Below are 24,076 nucleotides of genomic sequence, written 5' to 3'. Positions count from 1 at the left end.
CTAAAAATCAGATCTGGGGATCCAAAACCTAGAACACTAATAGCCTTGGAATCCGGCCGGTCTTGACAAGGGTTTGAGGTCTAATAGACCTTAATCAAGGTGTTCTCATGTGAGAACACCCTGATTAAAGTTTGTTCGGCCTCAAGAGTTCGAAGTCGAGTCAGATTTGGGTCCGTTTTGATTTCAAACTTTTTCGGTAAGTTTCCTTTTCTCTTTGTTTGGTTCTGATTAAGTCATTAGCATGCTTTGTGGTAATTGCTTGTTATTTCCTGATAGTTTCTTAATTTCTTTCTTCTCTGTAAAGACCTTTTATTTGGTCGATTGTGTTCTGTGTATGATTTAAATGTATCCTATGATAAGCATGTCCGATTAGTATAGTCGTCGCATGAATAAACTTATATAGGTTCCCAGTAATTGAACACAAAATTGTCTGATGCCCTTTAGGTCCCCGAACGTATTGTTTATATGAGCGACTGATTATTACCTGCTATAATTAGTATAGTCGACTCGATAAATGTCGTTGATTAGTTTCTATAACTAATGAATCGAACGAGCTAATAAGGTCGCATGACTAATTGAACGTTGCCACTAACTGAATGCCCCAGCATTGTTTAAAATGGTTGGTTTGCATTGTAAAAATGACTGAAAAGGTTCAGTCCAGGCAGTCTTAAATCTGAACTTTCGCCAGTTCAAAATGCCCTGAGGCTGCAATAGGCAGGGCAGTAATAATCAAGGTTAAGCAGGGGTATTCTAGGGTGTTAAAAAGGGCAGAAAGATTAGTTTAAATGAGCTGACAAGTAGGGTACTGATTTAGGATTAAACTAATACCAATGGGGAGCAAGACATAAGAGTATGGGGCTTGAAATGAATAATAAAATGATGCCCATAACTCTTGATTAAACAAAAGACCAGGCGTGGGAAACAAAGGGGCTGGCACCAAAGATGCTTAGGCATGGGCTTAAAGGGTATGGGTATTCTGCCAATTGGCAGGGGAGGCAGCTCAGCTGCACTGGTTCATTTGGCCTATAAATAGGCCATTTGAGAACTTAAAAGGGGCTGGACTTTTAGTCTTCAGAAAAAAAGAAAGAATTTTGAGTCTTGAGGCTGGAATCTTTAAGTCTTAAGAAAGGTTTGTGAGTTAAAAGAAAAGACTGAAAACATAAGAGAGTTCCAGCAAGACATTGCAACCAAACACTGTCGGAAAGTTGTATAAGAGTGCATTTTGGTCAAGCTGTCTTGGCCAAGTTCTGTGTTTGCACTGACTGAACTGTTTCTGGTTGTTGAATTGGTAGTGTTGCTGCATTGAATACTCTGTTGTTGCTGTTGTTTCATCATTCTTTTCTGGGTTCACTGGTTTGGTACTCGACTATTTGCTGGTTCTCTTTGGTTCTGGGAAATATTTGTTGTTTGTCTGTGGACTGTGGACACCACTGGGATTGTTCATTTGTTGTCCGACTCTTTGCTGAGCTTCATCATTATTGGCTGGTTGTTTGTTGCTGTGTTGTTGCTGTGAATCTGCTGATTGCTGTTGTTTGTTGTGTGCTACTCAGCTGATCCTTTTTCCTTCTTCTTCTGTTCCTCTATACCAGGTACACACCTAATACACTGTCAAATGTAGCTGGAAGTTTGAGTGTGAATGCAAATGAAAAGACCTGAAGAATGTTTTTTTTCTATATACATAATTTGCTACCTTAAATATCATGTAATGTAGAAAATTTTATGCTTGTTTTGGATGCTGGGGATAGCCTTCAGGCCTAATACTGACAATGAAGGGTAGTTGAATGTTAGATTGTGTATATAGGATGGTGATAAGAGCATGCCCAAGGTAATAGGTTGTATCTCAGATTTAGTGCAATGGTGCAGTATAAGCATGTAATGTATGCCAAGCATGAAAATCGTATACTGTAAATTAATTTCTTTCCTTTCCAATAAATTTCATATATAACTGTTAAAACCATTTTTAGATAAAGAACACGGTTTACAATCTCAACCCCACGAGGGTCGAGCCCGGGTCAAAACAGACCCAGCAGGCTCGCATCGAACAAGCAGCGGCCCAGGTCTGGCCAATCATGCGTGGGCTGGATTTGGGCCTATGATTATTTGTTCGACCGACTATGCATGTAGCTTCATTGCTGATTTTTTTTTTTTTTTTTTTTTAAGAATTTCTGAATGTTGTTACAAACAACTTGCAAGCATGTAATTAATTAGGACTATCTACTGTTTTCAATTAGTAGAGACAAACGCGATAAGAAACGTAGTTGTCATAGGACATCCTTTCAAAAAATAAGAACGAGATGAGCCTCGACAAACAAAAACGCATAAGATGCGGGGCCCTTGTTAAAATGTATATTATCGAAGCATTTAGTTTCCAGGACGGGTTGTTTAGCAAATCTCACAACCCTCCTAAAATAACAATACGCTAGACTCTCTAGGACGCGCCTTAATAAATCTTACCTTCTTAAACTCGGGTGCACATTTATGTGACCCAAATCCAAATCTCAACGGAGTCGAAATGTGTTTCTAATCACGGGTACATTGATTGTGACGTGGTTCGAGATGCATGTCCATGACGTTGCAAATTCATTTTTTAAAAAATAAGAATGAGATGAGCCTCGCCAAATAAAAATACAAATTGCGGGGCCCTCAGTAAATATTTGTTTTAAAAATTATTTGGACTTCGGGATGGACCGTTTAGTAAAATTTCACGGTCTTACCCAAAATAAATACGCTAGTCACTTTAGGCGCGTCTTTAATAATTTAATTTCCTTAAACTCGGGTGCACATTGATGTGACCCAAATCCAAATCTCAACGGAGTCAAAGTGTGTCGACGACCACGGGTACATTGATTGTAACGCGGTTCGAGATACATTTTCACAACGTTGCAATTCTTGATAAAAACAGTAAAATGATAAAAGCGGTTAAAAGTTAAATTTTGCACATAAGTTCACACTTGTATAAAATCAGATAATCAAGCCGAATATAACAGTTGAGCGACCGTGCTAGAACCACGGAACTCGGGAATGCCTAACACCTTCTCCCGGGTTAACAGAATTCCTTATCCGGATTTCTGGTACGCAGACTGTAATATAGAGTCATTATTTTCCTCGATTCGGGATTAAAATTGGTGACTTGGGACACCCTAAATCTCCCAAGTGGCGACTCTGAAATAAATAAATAAATCCCGTTTCGATTGTCCTTTAATTGGAAAAAACTCCCTTGCGCCCCTCGGGTGCGGAAAAAAGGAGGTGTGACAATTACTAATAATTCCGTTGTGGAAAAATGAGATATAATTAAGATTTTTATGAGTCGTTGTATCATACATTCCAATTCGAAACCTAATGTAACATCAACCTTAAATTAAAATAGAAAGGGATGCAATTACTATTGTAAATTAAGCAAGTGACCGCTACGGTCGACCCATCCGAGATCCCGTGCAAGCGGCGAGACAGTGGATGACGACATGGTTTGCTCCAAACCCCGCCCTCACAGAGCCCAACAAGTCAAAAAAAAACATTCAGGGAACGACGAAGGTGGGCGTGGTATGAAAGTATGTTGACCCGAGAACGCAATAAGGATTCCATGACTATATATAGGAAGGGAACCTTCCTAGAAAGGGGGGCTTTCTCTCTTTCTCTTTCTTCTCCTCTGTAATCTCCTGAGCAAAAAGAATACAAAGCAATCTCCCATGGGAGATGTAAAATAGCTATCTTTATCATTTAACAATGGAAAAACAAACAGCATCAATAAGATTGATTGCCCTTATTTCGTCTTATGTATTATTTTCTGATTTGCTTATAGATCTAGAGTTTATTACGTTTGACTAAGATTTACCTCTTCATATTTTTTAATTGATTTAATCAAAAATGTTTCAATATCTTTTAGGCCAAACAATTTGGTGCCGTCTGTGGGAATTTCTTAGTGAAAACTTCTTAGTCTCCTCCAGATCAAAAATCGGAAGCACGATCACCCACCGGAATGAATGTAAGTAAATCTCACACACCAACCCATATCATGATGCTATACACAAGCAAAAGTTGCAACCAACATCCTCCCTCGCACGCCGGGCAGCCCACGAGCCAACCAAAACGAGCCTAGCCCGCGCAGGACGAAGGCACAAAAAAAGGGGAAGGGAAAAAGAGCTGAATACGGCTGCCGAGTTCAGAAAACATCTCCCCCATCAACCATTTAAATTCCAAAGCAAAGCGAGCAATGCCACAGATCCACCTTCTGTTATTTGCTCAAACAAGAACGCAAGCATCGCGCGGGCAAGCAAGCAAGGAAATATCCCAACTAAAGAATGGGGAATTGCTACAAAGCGACCAAAATACCGTCCGCCAGACAAACACAACTCCTAGGAAATGATACCCCTTGAGCGATACCCCCTCTCCCTCACCGAGAAGGTGTCCCGAGAAAGCCCTCCTAGGAACTTAAAGACCGGGCCAACGAGGGAGAACTCCCCAAGATCAAAAGACCGACGAGTGGACACTCCAATAGGTGCGTGAAACGAGTGCGAGCAAAACAGCAACGTTCTCTGCTCTCCAACACCACATTCTCTGACACAAATAAAATCAGGCGAACTGGGACTCCCCGAGAAGATACCCAACTCTTCGAAAAACCGGGACTAATGACGGGTTAATATTTCGACAAAATTTCGAAATAACACTCTAAAGGCCAAGGGCCTTCGCCAAAAAGAAGAGTTCGACCTCGATCAAACAACGACGGGTTAACCTTTCGACGAAAGTTCGAAATAACACCCTAAAGGCCAAGGGCCTTCGCCAAAAAGAAGAGTTCGACCTCGATCGAACAACGACGGGTTAATATTTCGACGAAAGTTTGAAATAACACCGTAAAGGACAAGGGCCTTCACCAAAAAGAAGAGTTCAACCTCAATCGAACAACGACGGGTTAATATTTCGACAAAAGTTCAAAATAACACCCTAAAGGCCAAGGGCCTTCGCCAAAAAGAAGAGTTCGACCTCGGTCGAACAACGACGGGTTAATATTTCGACGAAAGTTCAAAATAACACCCTAAAGGTCAAGGGCCTTCTCCAAAAAGAAGAGTTCGACCTCGATCGAACAACGACGGGTTAATATTTTGACGAAAGTTCGAAATAACACCCTAAAAGCCAAGGGCCTTCGCCAAAAAGATGAGTTCGACCTCGATCGAACAACGACGGGTTAATATTTCGATAAAAGTTCGAAATAACACCCTAAAGGCCAAGGGCCTTCGCCAAAAAGAAGAGTTCGACATCGATCAAACAACGACGGGTTAATATTTTGACGAAAGTTCGAAATAACACCCTAAAGGCCAAGGGCCTTCGCCAAAAAGAAGAGTTCGACCTCGATCGAATAACGACGGGTTAATATTTCAATAAAAGTTTGAAATAACACCCTAAAGGCCAAGGGCCTTCTCCAAAAAAAAGAGTCCGACCTCGATCAAACAACGACTGGTTAATATTTCAACAAAAGTTCGAAATAATACCCTAAAGGCCAAGGGCCTTCGCCAAAAAGAAGAGTTCGACCCTGATCGAATAACGACGGGTTAATATTTCGACGAAAGTTCGAAATAACACCCTAAAGGCCAAGGGTCTTCGCCAAAAAGAAGAGTTCGACCTCGATCGAACAACGACGGATTAATATTTCGATGAAAGTTCGAAATAACACCCTAAAGGCCAAGGGCCTTCGCCAAAAAGAAGAGTTCGACCTCGATCGAATAACAACGGGTTAATATTTCGACGAAAGTTCGAAATAACACCCTAAAGGCCAAGGGCTTTCGCCAAAAAGAAGAGTCCGACCTCGATCGAACAACGACGGATTAATATTTCGATGAAAGTTCGAAATAACACCCTAAAGGCCAAGGGCCTTCGCCACAAAGAAGAGTTCGACCTCGATCGAACAACAACGGGTTAATATTTCGACGAAAGTTCGAAATAACACCTTTAAGGCCAAAGACCATCGCCGAAGAAAACTGAGACTCATGACAGGACAATACTTCTGTGTAGGCTCGAGAGTAACATCCCTACAGCTAAAGGTCGCTATTGGAAATAAGAATTAGATATCTTTCGGACTATGATGGGATAGTACCTTGACATAAGCCCAAAAGCACTGTCTCATCAGTTAAAGTCATTATCATGGCCCTACTCAACCCATGTGACATTAAATTCCCCAAGAGTCGGGAACTCATCACACAGAAATCTACTTTGCACCAAAATTATGAAGAGAAAAACGGGAAAAGAAATACAGAGCATATGACAATGGAAAATCCCTCTTTACACAAAGCTACTACGCAAACAGCCACAGATTATATACAACTAAAATCAACGGAGTCCAAGAAAAAACAATAAAAGACAACAACAACAACAAAAACAGACAAAGATAGCAATTCTTTCACTCGGCACCATCTCTAGGAAGTCATCCCTCACCGTCCGCGCCCTCACCAACTTCCGGAGTCGTAGATTCATATCCACAGTTAACACGAGCCTCTCGTGCCTTCGCCCCTGCTCCTTCATATGCGGCCTTGGTAACATTGCACGCCTCTCACAAACTCTTATATATGTCCCGCTGGGTTTCAACATGAACTCAAAGCTCGTGCAAGTGGCGGGGAACAGCGGCGGAGGAAGATTCGACTTGAGCCAACAGTTGCTCCTTTTTGTCCTCCAAAGCTGCGACCCGATCCCCCAAGGTCGATGCTTCCCGGTCAATCTCACCAATGCGTTCCTCGAGCCTCGCCTCCCTTAGCGTGGTCATCGCCCTCTCCGATTCCTACTCGGATTGGAGGATGCGGATGGTGTTCTCCAGAGCCGCCGCCCTTGCTGAAGCTGATGACTAGGCACTCTCGTTTTTACTAACCCGACAACCTTTCTCTCTAACTCAGCCAATTTCCCATCCATTTCGCGCTCATTGCCTCGACCCGGATAAGGTTCTGATCCATCTCAGACTGCATTGACCTCAGCTTCCCCTGAAGATATTCACACTCTACAGCAACCCCTTTGCCTAACTCAAGCTCTTCGTCCTTCGTACGAAGTTGCTCCTCGAGCACGCTACTTCTGTGAATGGCCTCCATCAATTGTTGGTCCCTCTTCTCCAATTCCTCGCCAAGGGATCGAGCGTCGGGATTCTCCTTCAGCCGCTTATGCATCTCACGGCACTAATTGTGATAGTGCCGATATTTCTCCAACATCTTCAGGAAATTCTTGGCTCGAATGTCAGCCCTACGAGCGCTCTCAATCTCCACCATGTACGTCTGAAAAATGAAAAAATAGGTTAAGATCATATCGTCCAGAAAAATAAAAGGAACTGAAAGAAAGGCGGAAACGTACCCTTAAGCCCATAGCAACCACTTTATGCATCAAGTCAATATCAGGAATGTTTCGAAGAGCCTCGTTCTCGGCAGCAGAACACAAAATGTCGAACTGCAGCACCAGGTCCTCTGTGTCCCCCAAGGGATTAATATCTAATGAGATCTCAAGAATACGGGACGGGCCTCCCATATGAACCACCGAGCGGGTAAGACCCTCTTCAAACTTCCTAACATCATCAGGATCAAGGTCAGACTCAGATTCGTAGTCATCGACCATGACACCCTTTCCCTTTCCAGCGGTCGAGGAAGAAGCACGACCAGGCACCGAGGACGAAGGCTCGTCCAAAATAGTAACAGCGGCCTCAAAATCCTGACCCCCCATCGTGTCAGGTTGTTGATCGATCATAGCGGCGGGGATCTCCGTCGACGGGGCAGATACAACGGTTGGCTCTGGCTCTACGGGCGGAGTGGTATCAATCCCCGCCTCAAACCCCGTCAAAGGAAGGTCTTCCTCCATATGTACCACGATCGAAGGGGCCGATTCGGACTCCACTCGCCGCCTCTTGGATGGCCCCTCTCCCTCATCGGCACGGGAGGATTCACTTGATGGATAGGCAATATGGGTTGGAATCTCATTTTGAGGGGCGACCTCCGTGTGTATGGCCCACAGTCGTAGACTCAACTGAAGGATCCCTCGATGAAGGTCGAGCAATAGGCACTGAAGCAAGGCGAGCGGACGATGTAGACTGACGAAAAGCCAGTGGAGGAGCCCTCGTTCTCCGCACTCTACCTAGCATTGATGAACATCACGTGAGAAATCGAGTAAAAAGGAAAGAGGGAAAGAATAGCCAACAAAAATGGTCTCACTCACCAGTAAGGGGCTTGCGTCCATATCTCTCATAGAAGGACGACCATGTGTGGATCCCCACCGTATGAGGAAAGATGGCGCTCATCCACTCGCGGATACCATCAACAGGTGCAGGGGTTAGTTTCGCGGTTGTAAAAACGTAAACAGTTTAGTACTACCCAGTAGAAAGTGGTCGGATATAACTCCGACAAAAAGTATAGAGACTTACGTGCGAAGTTCCATTTCTCAGGGAACCCCGTAGGATCCTCCACAAGGCGCTCGGTCCGTACATAGAAGTAATTCTCGTAGAAGCGATGGTTGGCCCTATCGTCCATCTTCACCACCTGACTCTTCGACCCTCGGTGACGCATGTGAATCATCCTGCCACGAATGAGTTGAGGGGCGAAGATATTGAGTATGTGCTCCAAAGTGATCTCACGATCGTCAAGCTCCGCAAACTTGAGCACCATGAGGAACAATTTGTACAGGTACGGCGAAAGTTGATCCGGGCATACCTCGCAAAAGCGGTAAAAATCTACCACCAAGAGAGGGAGAGGAAGTGTGTATCCCACAATAAATAGGTAGGCGTAGAATGCGCAATACCCTGGGCAGTCGAAGTGGACTATGTCGTTCCCCACCGCCGACAGTATTTCAACATAGCGAGGGATTCCCCGCCTAGCCTTCAATTTCGCGATCCCCTCTTCATTTATAACAGAGAGAGCAGGTTTCGGCTCCTCCCCTGCGGGACTATGGAAATCATTCCATGCTCTCCCAGGGCGAGGCAAGATCTCAGCCCCCGACGGGATATCCTCATCTTCCACCATTTTTGCTCCTCAAGTGACCAGAACATCGCTTTTCGGCGTCGGAATTGTGGCAGGGAGGTCAGCACGAGAAGAATCGCCAGTCATTTGTGTCAATTTGATAAAACAAAGGGATAAAGAAAGGGAGAGACGAAAAAATTCTTGGCTAATCGGAGAAAACTAAAAATCCGAAATATCAGAAGAAAAGAAGATTCGCAAAGTTCTTTCGAGTAAAAGGCAAAGAAGTGTGTCAATCAAATGGTGCATTCCTTCTATTTATAAGAGACATAAATCCCCCAAGCACGAAACCCAAGAGTCGCCAATCGAATTTGATAGGGCATGAAACGGTTCAATCCCCCGGGAACGTGTGTCATAATGGCGGCAACCACGAACAGCGTTTCAAGTTAAACGATGTTTTGGTTCCGAAACGGCCACAACGGTCCAAGGATATCGAAAGGGGCTGCTATGTCACTTGAAACCTAAGGACCATACCCAAGGGGTAGGAAGTCAGATTTCTCTCAGATATGTATCAATCATAATCCGTCTGCCAGGCCCGACAAAGGACGACCCCGGCAGATGGAGGGACTAACTGCATTGGTCAAAATCTGACTGCTATGGTCGACCCATCCGAGATCCCGTCCAAGCGGCGAGACAGTGGATGACGACATGGTTTGCTCCAAACCCCGCCCTCATAGAGCCCGACAAGTCAAAAAACAACATTCAGGGAACGACGAAGGTGGGCGTGGTATGAAAGTATGTTGACCCGAGAACACAATAAGGATTCCATGACTATATATAGGGAGGGAACCTTCCTAGAAAAGGGGGCTTCCTCTCTTTCTCTTTCTTCTGCTTTGTAATCTCCTGAGCAAAAAGAAGACAAAGCAATCTCCCATGGGAGATGTAAAATAGTTATCTTCATCATTTAACAATGGAAAAACGAACAGCATCAATAAGATTGATTGCCCCTATTTCGTCTTATGTATTATTTTCTGATTTGCTTATAGATCTGGAGTTTATTACGTTTGACTAAGATTTACCTCTTCATCTTTTTTAATTAATTTAATCAAAAAGGTTTTAATATCTTTTGGGTCAAACACCCGTCATGCACAATGCTCTCTCGTACGCTCATCTTTTCAGAATGTTTCTATTGTCAAAAATTTGTCTTCAAATTAACTCTTTGCACTTTACTCGTTTTCTACTGTGATATATCAATCTTACGTAATAGGGTTCGTTCGATTTAGAGACAAGTAATGCACAGATTAATAATGTTGGGATTGTAACATAAAGATTAGCAATGTAAGAATTTTTTTAGATCTTTATTTCGATATATCACAAATCATTTGGTCCACAAACTACTTCTATATAAATTTGATTGTCGCGCGACAAAAAATATATAGGGAATATAAAGTGGTGAATGATAATGTGGAGATTCTTATTCGATTAATAATAATAGAAATGGAATTAATTATGCGAAATTTTATAATAACAACAACAACAAACTCAGTGGATCTGGGAAGAGTAGTATATACGCAAACTTTACCCCTACATTATACGGATAGAGAGGTTGTTTCTGATCAACCCTCGGCTCAAGGAGTTATGCCAAATTTTATGTCGAAATTATTTTCCTGGTGTGGCCAATCAAACAACCTCTAAGGACATCCGTTATTCATTTAGTCAAACTCATGGCCCATTGCATATTGTGCAACATTAGTTGTTTTATCACGTCAAAGAAGCTAAAACCCCATGAATTAAGCCGAACTCCAAGTCCCTAGTCCAATTTCCACACTTATATATATCAACCCCAGCAACTCCTGTTCCTACCATAACTGCTACTTCAGTCTAAAGAAATTTAAAAAACAAAAATCTTTCAACAAACATTTTCTAGCTAGAGTAATAGTAAAGATGGAGAGGAGAAACTTGTTCTTAATAGTAGCTCTCCTCCTCTTATCCATTTTTTCACAAGCCACCATTGCTCAAACCGAAGGCGATGGCACGCAGGAAAATGCAGTCACTGAAAATCCTGATTATGTTGTGTTGGATCCATTGCCAGGTACAGGACAAGAACGAGCGTTCTGCACCGTTCCGGGAATTTGCTACTACAGAACCCTCACCTGCCCAACAGAGTGCCCACAAAGGAAGCCTAAACAGAACAAGAAGCAGAAAGGATGCTATATTGATTGCACCAGCAAGTGTGAAGCAACTTGCAAGTGTAAGCATGCTCATTTACTATTACCACCTCTTGCAATGTTCCCATATATATAAATGGATTTAAGTTATATACACTGACTATGTAATGATCTTTTACACTATCAGTGAATCTTAACCTGTGATAGCAAGTTAGTTATCAGTTAATGCTTATCGTAAAGATTCATATGTAATTACCTTATAAGTGACCTGATTGTGTATACACTTTTTACACCGTCAATGCATGAAACTTACACTCCATCTAAATAAACTTATGAAACAAAAGTAGTACACTGTAGTATGACACTATTTTATTGAACCTCTAAATGAACTCAAAGTTTGCTCCTGTTTTCCCTACTTTTGACAGGGAGACTACCTAGGTGCGATGGTTATGGTGCTCTATGCTATGATCCAAGATTTGTGGGTGGCGACGGGGTGATGTTCTACTTCCATGGAGCAAAAGATACTGACTTTGCCATTGTCTCAGATGACAACCTCCACATTAATGCACATCTAATAGGGATTCGACCAGAGGGAAGGAAGCGCGACTTCACATGGGTGCAAGCATTGTCAGTCATGTTTGACATCCATACACTAGTCCTAGGAGCAAAGAAGGTGTCACACTGGGATGACAAGATTGATGCTCTTATCGTGCAGTGGAACGGTGAGACAGTTAATGTCCCGACAGATGGAGATGCTGAATGGAGTGTTAAAACTGCTGAGAGAGCAGTTGTGGTTGAAAGGACAGATGATCTTAACAGTGTGAGGGTCACAGTTTCCGGACTGTTGCAATTGGATGTGAAGGTAGTACCAATAGGTGAGAAAGAAAATAAGGTTCACAACTATCAAATACCAGCAGATGATTCTTTTGCTCACCTAGAGACACAGTTTAAGTTCTTCAATCTATCCAAAGATGTTGAAGGAATTCTGGGGCAGACTTACCAGCCAGGCTACGTAAGTCCAGTCAAGCGAGGGGTGCCGATGCCAATCATGGGTGGCGAAGACAAATATCAGACACCGGCACTGCATTCAGCTCTCTGCAAAAAATGCAGGTTCCAAAGATCCGCCGGTGTTGCCTCAATATGATGATGATCTTGATGAAGATATTAACGAATGAGTGTAGTACTGGACTTCGTTCAGCCAATAGTTTTTTTATTGTATGTTAACTAAATAATTGCTATAAATCTCATTATATGTGAATAAAGGATGCGGAAATCACAGAGAAATTTTCGAGTTTACATGAATGATGATATATCAATCTATGAATGTGGTATATTCTGCTTGACAGAAACATCAATGAGGTAATATTTTTAGACTTGTAAAAGTTATTGAGGCAAATCTTTTTTCTTTCTTTTTTTCATAATATCATCAAATCGGCAAGAGAAGCCAAAGTGCTCTTTTTCTCTAAGAAGTATAGGGAACATAAAATATCTTCCTGAAGTTGAAATTTATTGTAGTTTATCTGACCTTCTACCACTTCTACACTTACGTAGTAAGAGGCTTTCGCCTAGTCCAACAGTTCTATGATGCATCACGAACAGGAAGCTTCTACGGCTAAACTTTTTGTGACTCCTATACATGGATCACCAAATACATCTATTGAAACTCCAACACTACAGCGTTTCGATCCAATGCAAGCCTGTAAAGATGTTCCAATTAAAATTTGATAAGAGAAACATTTTACTAGAAAGGGGGGGGGGGGTTAACATATTTTCTTTTATAAAATAATCTGGATCTAACCTTCTTTACATGGGAAAGAGCATTGCTGCTCGTGCATCGACCATGGCTAAAGCTTCCACATGCACCATGAGGAGTGCCAAAGCTTGCAAATTTGACTGAAGAAATGACTTGATCAGGACGAGGGCACTCAAGAGACAGAGTTGGCCCTACTTTCTTTCGTGCATCATCATCCGACGTCCACTTGTCAATAGGAAGTGGATGCGCCTCTGAAACTCGTGAGCATATACTACTTGTCTCTCTTGTTGCAAAAGATAGCTTTGTTGGATTCCCGCCCATTTCCTCAAACAACACTATGACATTTCCGGTGGATTGCAGCCATGAACGAGGAACGTGGTATCTGCAAAAGTTTATATATGAAAGTTTCATTTCAAGATTGATTAATTAGAATTGATATTAAGTTCCACTAGATACCGTCGCTGCAAACTTTTGACTTAAAATTTAAGATAATACTGAAGACTTACAGCAGCTGGGATGGTTTTCCACAATTTTTGAGACATTTGTTAGAATTGTAAGATCCTCTATAATTGCAGGAGTCAGTACAACCTCCATTTGATGCAGTATTGGTAGGCCAAAATCGACCAATGCTTTGTCCATTCACCCATGCCTCACCCTTTCCCATTCCAGTAAAATCTAGTGAAAGAGGGGTATCTCCAGCAGGGGCATCAAAACTTGCCTAAATGAACAAAAAAGCCGTGGTTTAGTCGTCACTATCGAAAGATTTGGACTAGTGTTGCACTAATTAGGATAATTACAAGCATAAGTATATGAAAAGACAAAGAATAAGACATACTAGTCCTTTCAAACAAGTTCCTATTAGTCATAGGTTGTGAAATGATATCACTTATTTTTGTATTACAGTAGACCACACAAGAGGCATAGGTTCTTTGTCTGTCTAGAAATATAGAAATTTCCTAATGTATGTGCTCGTTCACTCTTTCTAAATTTTTTTTTAATCAGTACTCGTCCGCTCTTTCTGTTTTTCTGTTCTCACCCTTCTCTTGGGACATAATGTTTGATTTCATTAATTTTTTTTCTCTAATTGGAATTGGTTACTTCATCCCCATTGGTTATTCAGAACTACACCAATAGTACATACACGTACTGGCGTTGCATATGCATGAAACCATAATGAATATTTTGTTCACTATGTCGCAAATGTTCCAGCAAGGTTACATAGTTGATGTGCCTTAGTCGCAAATGTTCAAATTTATCCTGAAATTGCATATATATATATATGAAATAAAAAAAGACAGTATTACCTTATACCAAATTAATGGTTGGTTTGTAGGCAATGCAGATTGTGACTTCCAAAGCGAAGAACTTCCATCAGATAACCCCAGTTCTTCTCCTTTCAATCCAACCTGACCGACACAGTACAACATGACAGGCAAAGTCAATGCGATTATCCTTCAGAATGAAAACCTAATGCTACCAGAGATTCGCTGAAAACATAGAAGGAAATGAAATATCTAATAATGGAAACAAATACTATTGAACCTATCTTATGGTATTTAGAAAGCTGACTTAACCTGATATGTCCATTGCTTTGACGAAAGATCAATAGTAGAGCCATTTTTGAAGCCTTTCAATTGCACAGGACCGGTAATACCTGCTCCCTTAAGATCAAAGAATGCTCCATAGTTCTGGAGTCAAATACCAGGTGTGTATTAGATCATGCTTCTAAAATGGAACATACAACAATGTGAAGTTCTTCATAGATATTAAAAGTTAATAATCATGAACCAAATAGCAGAGAATATGTGGCGATGACAAATCTTCCACTCAATCTGATTGGAGAAACCAAAATTCACACCTGAAGCCCCACGGTCACACTCAACAGGTCGATTTTGTTTTCTCCAGGTACAAGGGTGACAGGAACATCAATTGTAACTTTAGAATTTCCACTGTTTCCTTTCCCACTTCCTACAAACAATCACAAAGTGTGGCAAATGTTAACCAAAGTAAAGCAACTTTATACCATAAAACTTATACTAGACCGCAGTGAAAATGTACCTATTCCACTATCTATAGTTCCACACAAGGATGACTCATCTGCCACTTTCAACAAACTTCAAGAAACATGCTAAATGCAATATCATCACTTAATATGCTTCAGCAAATTTTTCGATTCGGCACTTTGAATAATCTACTATAAATCGTTATAGCTTTATTTATGGATGTATGGAATCCATAAGATAGCTTATGACAGTATATTTTCTTTCTTTTAGGCAACTAGTATGTATTCATCAAACGTCATTCGTTCTCGTTACCTGATAGCTTTCCGTTAATGAAAGCATGAAGAACATGGCCAAGTGATTCCACATGAAGTACTGTTTGAGATCCATCTTGAAGGAAAGGCTCATCATTTTTTACATTAACACTGGAAGAAAAGTTGGAAATGATTTCAGAATGACGAACTTCAGAGCAGATCACAATCATGAGTGCAAACAAAGAACACTAGATATTCTCTAGAAATGCTACTGATTAGAAACTAAGAAAGTGGATATGATGTAATTAGCTGTAGTATTTATCTGCTTTTACCTCAGAGAGTACCAAAGATAATCACTTTTATCTGCTGTAGTATTTATCTGCTCCATCAAACCCGTTTTTGTGAACGCGTTATCACTTGAGATACCTACAGGCTCATTAACCCAAGTCCAACCTGACAAGGATGCGCCAGAACCATCAGCTTCCGTAGACTGAGTAACAAACTTTGAGATTGTTGACATCGAGTTAATCTGTCACCAAGAAATGTAAAACCATCAGCTTAGAAGAGCACACGTAAATGTAATTCTCTAACTCTAATTTCCTCTATCAATGAGGAGGTTTGTACCAATAATGGTAGTATCATTTTTCTCTTTGTCATTTGAGAGATTAACCAGATCTCATTAGTAGCATATGAGTTGCAGATTTACAGAGGACACTTTGGTTTGATTGAATAATGATAAAGGCTGTTATGCTTTTGCTCTTCCCACTTAATGTCGCAGAGAGTCAATTCCTCGTACAATCAACTTATAACTAACTGTAAACAGATATGGTTTTTCATTTAATTCAAGATGTGTGTCAAAGATTTTTAAGTGGGAAAGCACTCCAATTCCTTTATATATCCTGTTAAAAAGAAAAGAGCGAATGAAAGAATACAAAGACAACACATGCTCGAAACCATTGACCTCCAGACTGGCCATTATGAAATGAAATGCGCAAACCTTTAACCTCACAAGGCAAAGAATGCTAATCTGGCATTATCATCCACTAGGCTTTACAATAGGATGTGGAAGGAAAGATTGTACTTGCTTTAATTTTAACTTATGGAAAGAAAGTGAATGGAACTGCAACTTTATCAACTTTCACGTGCGGACGCCAATAAGAAATCGAGAAGGAAAGACAGACAATTCATGGAAGCAGATTGATTGGCAACAAGCACATAGCTAAGTTTCGAAGTTTCAAAGTGGACAAGATTATGAACCAAACCTTTGCAGTACTAAATGCCACATTTTTGCAATCAGGTAAGATGCTCACGGACCAAGGAGGCAAATGATATGAATTTCCATTGAAAGTCACGGCTGCATCAGACTGCGTACCCACATTGGCAAGAAATGCAGCACACACCGATCCAGTTTTATAAACACTGACCTGAAAGAGAAAACGAAGTTTGTAAGATATACTGTGAAGCTCTCCTGAAAATGTAATGTTATCTGTACAATTCATTCTGAATATACCTCTATGTTAGAGCCTGGAGAAGTGATAGTTGGATCAGTTGCCACCATTGCAGCCTCGCACAGCTTTATGGCTTTATGGAGATCTTTCAAGTGACCCCACTTTGGTTGTCTTATAAGGCCTGCATTTCTCAATTAAACTTAAGCCTTAGCTATGTATCAAAATCAAAGAATGGAATGGTTTGACATCGTGATATAAGCGATGGAGAATACACTTGAACATATACAAGTGAAGTGATAAGCCATTAAGAGTAAACATACCGTACTCATCTAAAGGAGCATCATAGTCATAGCTAGTTGAAATAAAGGGTCCACCACTGGTCCGGCCGAAGTTAGTTCCCCCGTGGTACTGTTCAAAGGCAGTAAATATCATTTTAAGATTCAGTTCAGCTGTCATTGCAGTAGAGTGCTACAGATAAAGAAGCTGGAGTCACTTGGTTAGAAATTGATACAGTACCATGTAATAATTCTGAAAGGTTCCACCTCGCTGGAAAAATCGAGCCACAGCAAAAGCAATGTCTTCCACAGGTCTGTAAGGGACAGCACCACCAAAAGAAAGAAACCTAATGTTCCCAAAAATTCAAAAAGAGAGGACTCACTCAATAAGGGCAATTTCAGATACATTTTAAATTAGTATCAGCAAGTATTGGACCTGCATATTAAAGGACTAAAAACCAAATGCATTACCATCCAGTCCAATTCTCCGTCCACATCTTGGGTGTCTTATCAGAATTCTGCTTGAATTGGTCACAATAGAATCCATTGCAAGTGTTTATCTGTCATTATCAAAGCACGCACAAAGTTAATTTACCTTATTGGCAATCTGTTCAACTCAAAATTATTTGGTAGTCTATCAAAAGTTCTCAAGGTGTTTTTTTTATGAATAAAGCACAAGGGAAGGACGGGAAACTCACTATGGGATCAGGGGCATCTGGTTGCTGGCACATAACCCATGGCACTCCTGTATCCAACGATGTAGCCATTTTTGCTGCCCAGTTGACATAAGGTTTGGCACGAGGACCATAACGAGACTCAATATCACCATTGCCATATTCATTTTCTATCTGCTTGGTCAATGAAGCATCTTTACTCAAACTATATCAAAGAGCAACCAATATCGAATAGCTTCTTAGTACTCCGAAGTGTACTAAATCACTATGATAAACTAACCTGAGACAAAATAACCGGTCCCCCTTGGGATGCATAAAGATTTTCTTGCTTGATCATGTCAACAATTTTGGCTGTAAATCGCTTCATTTCTGCCTGCAACAGGAAGCCCTCATGTTAATGAACTCAGCAAACCAGTATCCCGAGGAAAATAACTAATAAGGATAAGGGAAAACCTTGAATGGTTCATTATCAGTTCGAAATTCAACTCCAGGAATGAAATGCAACCAAAGAGGAAACCCACTGTCTCAAAATAGATTAAAACCACTGATTATCAGTAAAGGAAGAACAAAAAAACAAAATCAATAAATTACAAACAATACAATCATTGATTTGAAAAATAGGAAAAAAGAAAAATTACCCATAGTTCCATTCTGCACAAACATAAGGCCCAATCCTTATATGAGCATATAAGCCAGCTTTCCCCACCAACTTCACAAATTTAACCAAATCTTTCCTTCCTTCAAAATCATACTGCAAATGTATTCATCTTATCAGTTCTTCCATTTTCCATCCTTTTCTGTTCTTTTCTTCAAATGGAAAATCACTCCTTGATACTCAAATGGACTTCTCAAGTTTTCAATCAATTTTATCTTATGTTGCTCGGATTCTTCAAAAATGTCGCCGGCAAGAACCCAAAAGTAGTGTATTTCTGGAAGGACCCAACAGGGCCGGCAACATTTTCGAAAAGCCCGAGCAACATAGATTTTGTTTAGTTCAACATTTCTAAATTTATTAAAAAGAAAAGAAACCTGAGAAAAACAATTCACTACTTTATATTATATGTTCAATGAAATCAAGTACTTGGCACTCAAGATAAAGAAACAGTAAAAAAGGTAGGAAGTTTCATTCTTTTCTTGTTGGTCCATACTGAAGCAAAGAATAGCAAACAAGAAAAAAAAAACTAAAACTGAAATAAAATTACCTGATTTCTAACAGGTTCATGTATGTTCCAGAAAACATATGTCTCTATTACATCCAATCCTCCATCTTTAGATTTCTGTATAAGGTCTGGCCACATCTGCATATTATTTCAAAAGAAAAAAATGATTTTTTTTAATTATAAAAAATGCAACTACACACACACACACACACACAGAAGAGAGAAAAAGTAGTTAGAAAGGCTCACATCAGGAGTACTGCGAGGGTAATGTATGGAGCCGGAGATCAGAACTCTACGCTGGCCGTCAATGACCAACGCCCGGTGATCATACGTCACATTGGCGGCAAATGACGTCATCACCAAACAATGCAACACCACCCCTCCAAACACTAGCATTACCGATAAACCCATCATTCTTGATTTTCCGACCAAATTATAGATTTTCCGATCAACTCATTTATCACCGGAACTAAACTCCTAATATTTATACTAACAATGTAAGTATTAAATCTGTTTCTTAGAAGCAGAGTTTTTGGGGTTTTGCTTTTGCAGCTTTTACGGTTGCTTCAGTTCAGATGATGCTTTTAATCAAAATTCTTTCTTCTTTATACACAAAATACAATAAAAGCAGACACTTTTCAGGTATATTATTACTGTAGTAGTTTGCTTAAAAGAATTAATATGAAAACTGAAAAGGGAATCAAAATATAGAGAAGAGGATGAAGTTATTATAGGCCGGAGACGACACGACACCTGTACACTGTTAACGTTAAGATTTGTTCTGTGATAATTAATTATGACGTTGTAATGTCGTCGTGGTGTTCATCATTCTCTGTAAGTGGGACGGCTTTAAGCAGTTAGCATTATCACAGAGGATGAGCTTATATCAATTCTTTCAATGCAAAATGGCATTATTTGGCTAGAGAGATAAGATTTTTGTTTTTGTTTTTTTTTAATTTTTTTATTCAATATAAACCGTACTACTATTAATATCGTCGGCTCGAAACACTATAAGAGTAGGCATTTTTGCCGTTTAGATTTCTGGGTATTATTTAGGAAATAATATTACTGAATGTTTTGCATGAACAGTGGAAATTATGTTACCGCTGATAGTGCTGACAGAATGACTAGTCCAGAATTTTTATTAAGGGTGATAATAAATAAAAAAGTAAATATTACGAAAAATTAAGGGGTTCAACGTATAGTAATATATATAAATAAAAGAATTTCTCACCTACCTTCAGTATATTTTTTGGGGTAAAGGCGACATTCCTTGCTATAAGGTGGCTCCGCCATTGGTCAGGTGTATGTAGTATTAAGGTAACGGGTTCAATTGAATTCATAATTTTTTATGCGGAACATAAATTTATGTGTAAAAAAACTAGACAAAATGGCCTCGTGGTCACTTAAACTTGCTTTCATTTGTAAAGTCGATACACGAACTTATATCGTTCCCATTTGAATACTCAAACTTACATATTTGGTAAGTAATAAACATATTTGACTGTTGACCATGCACATGTGCAGTGACAGAGGTGACGTGGACAAAGTGTGTGCAAGTCACGTAAACTAAGCGCGTGACTACAATAATTTTGATTAAAAAAATATAAAATCAGAAGAAAAAAAATTACAAATAAAAAAGAAAAAAATAAGCCCCCATTTAAAATAAGTAATACCCTTATTCCCCTGGCCCCTTTATGTTTCTTTTCCCCTTTCCCCATTGACATTTGCACCTCTCCCCACCTCCTCTTTTCTTTTCTTTCTCCCCCCCCCCCTTCCAATCTTTCCCCGCTTCTTCCTCTTTTTGTTCCAAATCCCAATAGTAAAGAAAAACAATAGATTTTGTCAAAAAAATTTGCCAATCCTTTCTTTCACGTTAACTCCCTCTCCCTCTCTCCTTTTTGTATCGATCTCAAATTGGAAGATAGCAAGAGAAAAGAGAAAGACTATCGGAAAATTGACGAATTTTGGTTGAAAAATTCTACTTATGCAATCCGATTTCTTCTCTCTTTCTGATTTCACCATTCGTATCCTTCTTTGACATAGCTTCGCCGGCTCTTTTGTTGCCTTGACGGAATTTTAGTAGGTGACTCATCGACTCTTTGACTTGGGGTATGGATTTTGTGAATTTTGTTAGAAGTGAAAGATGGAATGAATTTTATGAAAGTTCATGGCTGATTGAGTCACTCAAGTGGTGGTTGTGATTTTTTTTCCGATGGCAGTGCTAAAATGTGTAGAAGAAATAGTGAAAGAAGTAAAATAAGAAGAGAAATTTTGATAAATTAACTTTAAAAAAGGGACCCACAGATGACACATGTAAAATAATAAATGGTCTTAACATTTGACGTGTTCTTCTTTGAGGCAATTGAGTTACACGCGGGTTTATTTATACTCAATTGATTGAATTGAGGTGCTAAAATAGAAAAATCCAAAGTTTAAATATCGGCTTTAAAATCTCATACAAATTTAAGTGGCCACAAAGCCATTTCGCCAAAAAACTATTAAAGTTGTAACAAATATTTTATATATATATATATATAATATTAAAATATAATTAATTTCATACTAAAAATTTTAAAAATTAATTCATAAAATTTTAAAAATCCACAGGTACTCTTTGCAATGTGAGGTGAGAATTCAGAATGGGAACTGACATTTCTGGGATTGGTAGACACGTGTGAAAAGGACAATGATTTGTTCTCGATATCTCTTGTGAAGCTAGATTCTAATTACGTATCTCATTAATTACACTCTTCAATGGTAAGATGGCAGATGAAATTTTTGGCATTTTGCAACATTAATTTCAAATAGACATGTGTATGTCCCTTACACTATATAATCCACAAAATACTCAGTTGGAAATAATCTAGCAAAATTTGTTATGTGACAATATTATCATTTGAACCATATATATAAAAGATTAACGTACAATTAGGAGTGTTCAAGTAAAATAGAGAAACTGAATCAAACCAAGAATTGAATCAAATGATATAAAAAAATTATATTTCAATTGATTTGATTTTAGTTTTGAATTTTAAAAACTGATCAAATTTGATTTGACTTTTGAATTTAAGCAAAAACGAAAGAAAATTGAATCATACCAATTATTTTAATACCTATTTAAAATTTATTATTACATACATATATGTAAATTTTAATCACAAGATTAAGTTTCTCTTGGCTTAAACATTTCCAAATGGATAATTGAGATCTCTTTATAATTACTTGTATACGCTATCACTTAGTATAATTTTTAAGACTCGTAACTCAACGTGGAATGTTATTCATACCAAAGTAAAACAGGTAATTCTAACCTAGCATGCTGCACAGAATTCAAATAAAGCAGTTTGAGCAAGTAAAGCAATTAAGTCAATTAAACATGCTTCCCTACGCTAACAGTAGGCTTAAATTACAAGTAGTATAAACACGGAAGAAAACACAGTTATTGTTACTTAATGAAAACAGGATTTTCAATAATTAGCACATGTACGCACTCGTCACCTCACGTACAAGGCATTTCATATATCAACAGTACCAAATCCTAAGGGGAGTTCCCCACACAAGGTTAGGCAAGTCACTTACCTCGAACCGGCTCAAAAATCAACCCGAAATCACGCTCTTGTCACGAGTACTCGACTCCAAATGGCCCAAATCTATTCAAATCAATTGCATAATGTAAATATAACTTCAAGTAACTAATTCCACTAAGTTATTCGAAGCTAACATGCGAAATTAAGAAAATTGCCCAAAAAGTCCTCTGGGTCCACATCCCGGAATCGGGTAAAAGTTATGGATTATGAACCCTCATTCACTCACGAGTCTAACCATACCAAAATTATCCAAATCTAATGTCAAATTCTCAATCAAAACTCGGAAATTAGTCCTAAGAGCTTTTCCAAATTTTCCCTCAATTTCTCACCCCAAATACGAAATTAGATGATGAATTCACGTTTAGATTAATGGGTTATAAGCAAAAAGGAGTTAGGAATCGTTACCCAATTGATATCTCTGAAAAACCCTCAAAAACTCGTTTAAATCTGAGCTCTCAAACTCTAGTTTTGATAAAAATGGTTAAACCCTCGATTTTGAAATTTTATAATCTGCCTAGGTAAATCTTGTTCGCGAACGCGGAAAGCCCATCGTGTTCGCGAAACACAACTTCGCTTGGCCCAGAATTCCTTCATCGCGAACGCGATAACAACTTTCTCCCTCCTATGCGAGCGCGGGACCTTCTTCGCGAGCGCGTAGGCATCAGACCTCTCATCATCGCGAACGCGAAGCGTTAAGCTTCCACCAGCCCCAGCTCCTCTTCGCGAATACGAGACCCCACTCGCGAACGCGAAGAAGGAAACCAGAACTGGAGATCTGCTGCATTTTCTGCAATTCTCTAAGTCTAAAAATAACCCGTTGAACATCTGAAACACACTCGAGGCCCCCAAAACCTCAACCAAACATGCCAACCAATCCTAAAACAGCATTCAAACTTGTTCCAACCTTCGGAACACTCAAAACAACATCAAAACATCAAATTAACATCGGATTCAAGCCTAAGAACTTCAAAAACTCCCAAGTTCCGCTATCGATAAACAAGTCTATCAAATCTCGTCCGAATGACCTAAAATTTTGCACGCACGTCACATTCAACACTACGGAGCTACTCCAACTTCCGGAATTCGATTCCGACCCCGATATCAAAATCTCACTACCAAACCGGAAACTTCAAAAATTCAACTTTCGGCATTTCAAGTCTATTAAGCTACGGACCTCCAAAACACAATCCGAACACGCCCCTAAGCCCGAAATCACCCAACGGAGCTAACGGAACCGGCAGAATTCCATTCCAAGGCCGTCTTCACACTGCTCCGACTACGATCCAAATTCTAAAGCTTAAGCTCTCTTTTAGGGACTAAGTGTCCCAAAATACTCCGAAACTCAAAACAAATCTTCCCGGCAAATTAAAATAGCATAAACAAACACGGGGAAAGCAGTAAATAGGGGGATCGGGGCATTAATTCTTAAAACGACCGATCAGGTCGTTATAATTTCTTGCTATAAGGTGGCTCCGCCATTGGTCAAGTGTATGTAGTATTAAAATAACGGGTTCAATTGAATCCATAATTTTTTATACGGAGCATAATTTATGTGTAAAACTATTAAAGCTGTAACAAATAGTTTATATATATATATATATATAGCATTAAAATATAATTAATTTAATACTAAAAATCTTAAAAATTAATTCGTAAAATTTAAATCCACCTTGATTTACGTACTGTTTGTGATGTGAGTGAGAATTCATTTCTGGGATTGGTAGACACGTGTGAAAAGGACAATGATTTGTTCTCGATATCTCTTGTAAAGCTAGATTCTAATTACGTATCTCATTAATTACACTTAAAGGTGTTTATCGGGCGGGCTGGGACGGGCTGGACACAAAA

At 39.5% G+C, this 24,076-nt stretch overlaps 2 protein-coding genes across 2 annotated transcripts; one reads left to right on the top strand and one right to left on the bottom strand.

Annotated features, from left to right (window-relative positions):
* Nucleotides 1-10,850: 10,850 nt before the first annotated feature.
* LOC104217944 (uncharacterized) lies at nucleotides 10,851-12,305 on the top strand. Its single transcript, XM_009768299.2, has 2 exons — nucleotides 10,851-11,157; nucleotides 11,500-12,305. Exons 1-2 carry the CDS (start codon nucleotides 10,851-10,853, stop codon nucleotides 12,216-12,218), a joined length of 1,026 nt encoding a protein of 341 aa, XP_009766601.1. The 3' UTR covers nucleotides 12,219-12,305.
* A 152-nt stretch (nucleotides 12,306-12,457) lies between these two features.
* Nucleotides 12,458-19,538, bottom strand: LOC104217934 (beta-galactosidase 8). The gene is made up of 19 exons (XM_009768287.2): nucleotides 18,885-19,538; nucleotides 18,681-18,776; nucleotides 18,117-18,229; nucleotides 17,932-17,998; nucleotides 17,759-17,851; nucleotides 17,503-17,652; nucleotides 17,276-17,364; nucleotides 17,046-17,151; nucleotides 16,850-16,937; nucleotides 16,592-16,710; nucleotides 16,344-16,505; nucleotides 15,414-15,610; nucleotides 15,143-15,252; nucleotides 14,686-14,795; nucleotides 14,402-14,515; nucleotides 14,132-14,233; nucleotides 13,334-13,545; nucleotides 12,873-13,209; nucleotides 12,458-12,771 (listed from the first exon to the last, which is right to left on the bottom strand). The coding sequence occupies exons 1-19, from the start codon at nucleotides 19,050-19,052 to the stop codon at nucleotides 12,664-12,666; spliced, it is 2,541 nt and encodes an 846-aa protein (XP_009766589.1). The 5' UTR covers nucleotides 19,053-19,538; the 3' UTR covers nucleotides 12,458-12,663.
* Between the last annotated feature and the right edge of the window lie 4,538 nt (nucleotides 19,539-24,076).

The sequence above is a fragment of the Nicotiana sylvestris genome, chromosome 11 (genome assembly GCF_000393655.2).
Source record: "Nicotiana sylvestris chromosome 11, ASM39365v2, whole genome shotgun sequence".
Lineage (NCBI taxonomy): Eukaryota > Viridiplantae > Streptophyta > Magnoliopsida > Solanales > Solanaceae > Nicotiana > Nicotiana sylvestris.
The sequence above is the reverse complement of the archived record's forward strand: the minus strand, read 5'-3'. Positions and strand labels throughout refer to the sequence as shown.

What these genes read in the sequence shown, in the direction of transcription:
- LOC104217944 (XM_009768299.2), top strand. Translation starts at nt 10,851, where the DNA reads ATGGAGAGGAGAAACTTGTTCTTAATAGTAGCTCTCCTCCTCTTATCC. An exon ending in GTGTGAAGCAACTTGCAAGT is followed by an intron (nt 11,158 to 11,499) that starts GTAAGCATGCTC and finishes TACTTTTGACAG; the next exon opens with GGAGACTACCTAGGTGCGAT.
- LOC104217934 (XM_009768287.2), bottom strand. Translation starts at nt 19,052, where the DNA reads ATGATGGGTTTATCGGTAATGCTAGTGTTTGGAGGGGTGGTGTTGCAT. An exon ending in CCTTTCAGAATTATTACATG is followed by an intron (nt 16,938 to 17,045) that starts GTACTGTATCAA and finishes GCCTTTGAACAG; the next exon opens with TACCACGGGGGAACTAACTT. An exon ending in GGAAAACCATCCCAGCTGCT is followed by an intron (nt 13,210 to 13,333) that starts GTAAGTCTTCAG and finishes AAACTTTTGCAG; the next exon opens with ATACCACGTTCCTCGTTCAT.